At 44.6% G+C, this 5,420-nt stretch overlaps 1 protein-coding gene across 1 annotated transcript; it reads right to left on the minus strand.

Annotated features, from left to right (window-relative positions):
* Positions 1–990: 990 nt before the first annotated feature.
* Positions 991–4,890, minus strand: LOC147430848 (uncharacterized). Its single transcript, XM_086493383.1, has 6 exons — positions 4,796–4,890; positions 2,143–4,305; positions 1,835–1,885; positions 1,652–1,750; positions 1,404–1,559; positions 991–1,319 (listed from the first exon to the last, which is right to left on the minus strand). Exons 2-6 carry the CDS (start codon positions 3,991–3,993, stop codon positions 1,191–1,193), a joined length of 2,286 nt encoding a protein of 761 aa, XP_086349509.1. The 5' UTR covers positions 3,994–4,305; positions 4,796–4,890; the 3' UTR covers positions 991–1,190.
* Between the last annotated feature and the right edge of the window lie 530 nt (positions 4,891–5,420).

The raw sequence follows: 5,420 nt of genomic DNA on the forward strand, positions 1-5,420 counted from the left end.
AGGATAGGCTGGGCCAACAATCCGCGGAGAGGAAAAAATTCATTCCAATGAACTTTCTTCTGGGTGAAGCAGATCCAAACCTACAAATTACAGGCAAGAGTCCAAATAAAAATCACACAGCAATAAACTTGATATCCTAGAACGATAGGACCTTCCTTTATCACTATTGCAATAACTCTGCACACTTCATTCTAAATGACACATAAAGGCTCCAACAGTTGCACGGACACGTGTTCTTGTCCATGTTATCTGGAGTCGCAAATAAGCATCCAATTCTCACCCCCCTTCACGATCATCCTCAATTGCCAAACGAACCCTACCCAGCTAAGTTGCTCACAGGCACTCGTCTCTTACTGGTTATATACAAACCATAGTACCAACATCACCTGATACTACCAATTTGCAAGGAGAGGCACCCCACCATAGTTCATAACAATCATTGCTATAAAAAAATAGTAGATTTACAAGGATTGTGAGCCAACCATTCTTGAAACTACAATTTCCTCAGGTAAGCCTTACAAAAAACCCCATCTGCTCAATGCAAACTCGATAGAGCCAGTGGCCAGATACCCATAACCACATTTGATGCAGACAAACACGATTCCGACAGCAAGCTCTAATCTTCTAAATTCTCACTCAAAAAGACCACAAACAGTGTTATAATTATCAGATTCTGAAATCACCAAGACAATGATGAAATTGAAAAACCAACCACATATAATTGGCTGTGATACCTTGACAGTTCCTGAAAAAATTACACCATCGAGCTCCTAATCTGCACAACGGGCCTACAGAAGGCTTCCCTTCATCTCGGGTGTTAATTAAGGCAAAAAGCTGATCGAACCTTGCTCACTGAACATACATACATTTACATCATTTGGCAAGAGCAACATTGCTTAGAAGCCAGTCCCTGCCACTGCAACACCTCCACACAGAGTTAAAAAAACATCAGAGACGGTGCTTCGAAGCCATAACTGCGAAACACAAGACTTTCAGAATGACCGAGATTAAAATTATGTGTTAATTACAAGTTGCCAAATTAGCTTCTTAAGACATATAGCCAAGACCAAAATGAAGGCACACATTAGCTTCAAAAGATTCAGCCTAACCCAAACGGTAAGTTCCTCCGCCCAGAAAATGCTGACTGTTTCCTTATTAAGCTTCATTCATTCTCATTAGTTTGATGCACACTATGTCATTGCAGGTGCTTTACAAATGGGACACTGATTCTTTTGCAACAGCCATTGCTTAATACAAGCAATGTGGTGGCTGTGTCCACACTCCAAAACCCCCAGCTCAACAGCCTCCTCAAACTCCTCCTGCAAAATCAAACGCATCTCAACAGATAGCACATTTCATTCAGCATGACCTGGCCAAAGACCGCTTGTATTGAATGTTCAAACCTGGCAAATGCTGCACTTAATCTCTATCTCCTGAGGAACATAGCCACAAGTGACCTCTCGAGACGAGAAACCCTCTACTCGTACACTTTTCCCGACTGACTCTTCACTGAGACCAATGTTCACATTACCTATTCTCTCCTCAAGGGCCAGGAGTTCCTGATAAGACAGAATGATCAGAGCAAGTCAAGTCACATCTTTCAAGTAAGGCACATCTTCAAGAAAGCTAGCTGTCAAGGTGCTCAGCTGACCTCGTAGGACATATTGTCAATGTCAACCCGCATATCCCTGTACCTATCATGAAGACCTATTCCACCAAGAAGTATTGTTGCTTCCAGCATCAAAATTTGCTGCAAGGTCACAAACAAGACTTTAAGATAGATTAAACCCTACCAAGTACCCAAACTATAAAACTATGAACCACTTACTCTTACCTCATAGGATAAATCTTCATCCCTCTCTATGTATTCCAGAGCTGATAATATCTATAAGAGTGTTTCAAAAAGAATTTGAGTGTCTGCCTTCTTAAAAGGAATAAGATGAATCAAAAGCTGCAAATTACAACTTAATTGCAGCACTGCACATAGACATGCAGACAAGCTAACCAACAGTAAAAAAGAGCATAAAAAAGCGAAGGCACTGTAATGAAAGTTGTTTTCATTTACATGCTTTCTTCAGCTCTCCAATTTCAAATAACTTTTGATTTTTATGATGAGGTAGCATATGAGGGATGTTTATTCACCTCAGAAAGGCCTTCCACAGTCAGTCGTGGGCGACCTTCACCATTATTCATAGAGCGATTGAAAGAACCGGTTTCTGCTAGTGCAGTTGCAGAGGATTGCGGCGTTTGACCAGGTAGGATGAAACCAGACAGTCGAGAAGAGAAAGAGTAGTCAGTGCTCATATGTGGAGGGGAAGTAGTAAAACTGCTCTCAGAAGGATTTGGCTCTGCAAAGCCTGCTAGAGGTGGAGGTGGAGGTGGAGGTGGACGAGCAGGAGGCCCTGGAAATCTAGATTGAGGGTAATGTGTCTCACGCAGTACAGACCAAGTACTGCTAGAGGGTCTTCCATGAGATAAGTTCCTGCTTGAAGATCGACTATCAGGACCCACTGGGTCAGTCCGACTTCCATACAAGCTCCTTCTCCTTGAAGACCACGGGTTGGACAATTCCTCTCCAAAAGCAGGAGTTGCCTCAAAAAATGGACTGCTGGACCTATAAAAGGATCCTAGTCCATCTCCACTTCTTGACATTGCTACATTCCTTCCCCAGTGTCTGTAATTAGGCATTGGTGGAGCAGTTGAAGCAGGTATTGAGGTTTCACAGGTCACAAAGTTCGTTCCCAGAGGCTCTTCTCGACTTTGAGGTGATCGAGTTGATTCATGGGCTGTAAGACCAGGCCCAAAGAGACCCTGCTCATGATCCAACCCGTCATGATCCAGCCCAATCTGAAGTTCCTCAGCTTGCCGCTTCACTGGTTGCATGCTCGTACTGGCTACGCCTTCCAAGCCAAAAGCTCTTGAGCTCTGTCTGGGACGGAAGTACCTGGTTCCAGCTAATGTACTTGGAACAGAAGGTAGAACATCTGCAGCGGACGAGCAAGCAAAATTGCTCAGCGCAGAAGTGGACACAGAAGGCAATACATCTGCTGCAGAAGAGCACACAAGATTGCTTAGACCTCGCCTGCTAGATCCAGACCCATTATTGCTCATGTCTCTATGCCCTGCTCCTATCTCCTCTGACTTTGTTCGATGGCCATAGAAAGTTTGAGAATTCCCTTTCCGTCTGCTAGCACCTTCAATGGAAATACTGGTAGAATGGGTTACTCGTCTCAAATTTGAGGCACTCCTGTTCTTTGAACCAAGTGATGCAACACTGACAGATGCACGCCCCTCACTTTCACCTTGAACAACTTTGTCAATTACAGGTCTGGACTTCTTTTCCAAAAGCAAGGGAGCTGTAAGGTCATCAGTCTGAGGTGCTTTAGATGAAGATCCTTTTCGATAAGCCCTTTGAGAAGGGCAAGCTGTTGATCCTCTCTGAGCCCGTCCATCCACATTATTCTTGCTCATGGAATCATGCAACCTTGCAGGCTGCGACACATACCTATCCCGCCAACCTAGAGGACGCACACTTTGACCTCTATGCCTGCTTGAAGCTCCAGGTTTCACACCCAAAGAATCTTCCTTGTTGATAGACTGTTCATCAACAGGAGACAAGACTGAGGTGTTGGCCCAATCACCTGGCTCGAGAACTCCATGACTATCTAGTAAGCGTCTGCTGCCAGATTCATTATCAAAATCTGATCCCGACTCATCAGAGCTTCCAACCACATCATTTTGAACAGCTGTCAAAACATGAGGGTCATTCGAACCCAATGAAGATGAACTAGAAGCAGCATAACTTTCCTGCTTTCCAGGAGCAGTGGCATTGGAGCTGTTGGAATTCCCAAAATATACAGATGACCTGCTTCGAGTGCGCTGATAGCTGCTACCACATCTAGAGGAGTATCTTTCATCATCCTCTAGCAACTTCGCCATTTTGCCAATCCCATCACTCTTGCCACCAAAAGAGCTGGTTCTTGCTCGAGGCATATTTGAAATCAACAACTCCTCTATTCTTCCCTATCCCTGTAGCAGCACCTTCCTCCACCAAGTGTTGTATCAGCTATCAACTCCAACAGGCCAAATTTGAATCCCTGCGCTGCTCTGCTCTTTGACTGTCAGACTCAAAGCATCCTCAGTACCAAGAGTTGGACACACTGTCAACTTTAAATTGCTAAACTTGACCTGTTGCCCTGCCTTCTATGACACGAGAAGTCTGTCCGGCCTCAGTTGTTGTGAGAGTCTGTTCATGAACACTACGACTCACCATAGTACCCAAAAAGACTCATAAATCCATGCTCACTGCAATTTCACAAGGATTGATCTGTTAAGCACGTTCTGTAATATTTTGTAAGGCATGCTACTGTGCTAACAAACATCAAGTCATTGGCAACAGCCAATTAACAATAAGGAACTCAGTCAACCAAAAGAGTTTTGCAGCCACTAAAAGACGAGGCTGAAAAACTTGATGTCTTTATCCTGATAAAGAACATCGAAGAGGGCTCGTGGGCAGAAACCTGCATCTCATAAGATAGAATCCTGTTTAAACGGAAGTTGAAGTAACAACTTGCGAATATCTTGGACATCTTGCAAGGTAAATAAATGCTACTCATTCATTGATAAGAAAAGCAGATACTCTGGAGTGCACCAGCAAGTTAATCAAATGCTTATGAAAAGTTGAGAGAGGCATCTGAAAGATCGATCAGCACGAAGAACCCAAAATGCGATGAGATCATGGACTCCTGAAAGGGCGATGCAGGCAACTGTGAAAGAGAAGAAGTGAAAAGCTCACCTGTGGTCTATTTGATGGTGCCTGCAAGAAGAGGGGGACCGCATGCCAAAGTAAAGCTGACAGAAGGTCTTGGTTATCGGCCGATCATGCTAACCTTGCCTAAAGCAAACAGAAATCAAAGAAAACTCTCTCTCTCTCTCTCTCTCTCTCTCTCTCTCTCTCTCTCTCTCTCTCGCCCGCGCGCGCGCGCGCACAATATGGACGCACGCACGATGCAGACACCTCTCTCTCTCTCTCTCTCTCTCGGAGTCTCTGTACCTCGGAACTCTCCCCCGAGATAAAGGCACTTCCCCTCGTCTTCTGTGGTTAGTTAATGATGTTGAGAAGCCGACGCCATCGCCGCAGCCGACTGAAAGCTCCCCTTTCAATGGCTGGCAGCGGAGAAAGAAACAGAAGCAAACCCTACTCGCGCAGTCTCTCTCTCTCTCTCTCTCTCTCTCTGAGCGTCTCCCTCTCTTTCTACTGTGGAGAAAATGCTCCGAGTGAAAGACTAAACGTTAGATACCCGCCAAATGCAAAGGCCGAAATGTAATTCCACCGCCAAATCTAGCCACATAATCAAATTTTGCAGTTGTTTTGTCTAACCTTGGTGGATTTTGTCTCTTTAAAAGTTTTCCTTGCAAGG

The sequence above is a fragment of the Adiantum capillus-veneris genome, chromosome 21 (assembly GCF_014529385.1).
Source record: "Adiantum capillus-veneris isolate H3 chromosome 21, ASM1452938v2, whole genome shotgun sequence".
Classification (NCBI taxonomy): Eukaryota; Viridiplantae; Streptophyta; class Polypodiopsida; order Polypodiales; family Pteridaceae; genus Adiantum; species Adiantum capillus-veneris.

Excerpts from the sequence above, each read along its gene's own strand:
- LOC147430848 (XM_086493383.1), bottom strand. The coding sequence starts at position 3,993 with ATGCCTCGAGCAAGAACCAGCTCTTTTGGTGGCAAGAGTGATGGGATT. Across the intron at positions 1,751-1,834 it reads ATGAAGATTTATCCTATGAG|CAAATTTTGATGCTGGAAGC; the intron begins GTAAGAGTAAGT and ends GTGACCTTGCAG. Across the intron at positions 1,560-1,651 it reads TTGACAATATGTCCTACGAG|GAACTCCTGGCCCTTGAGGA; the intron begins GTCAGCTGAGCA and ends CTGTCTTATCAG.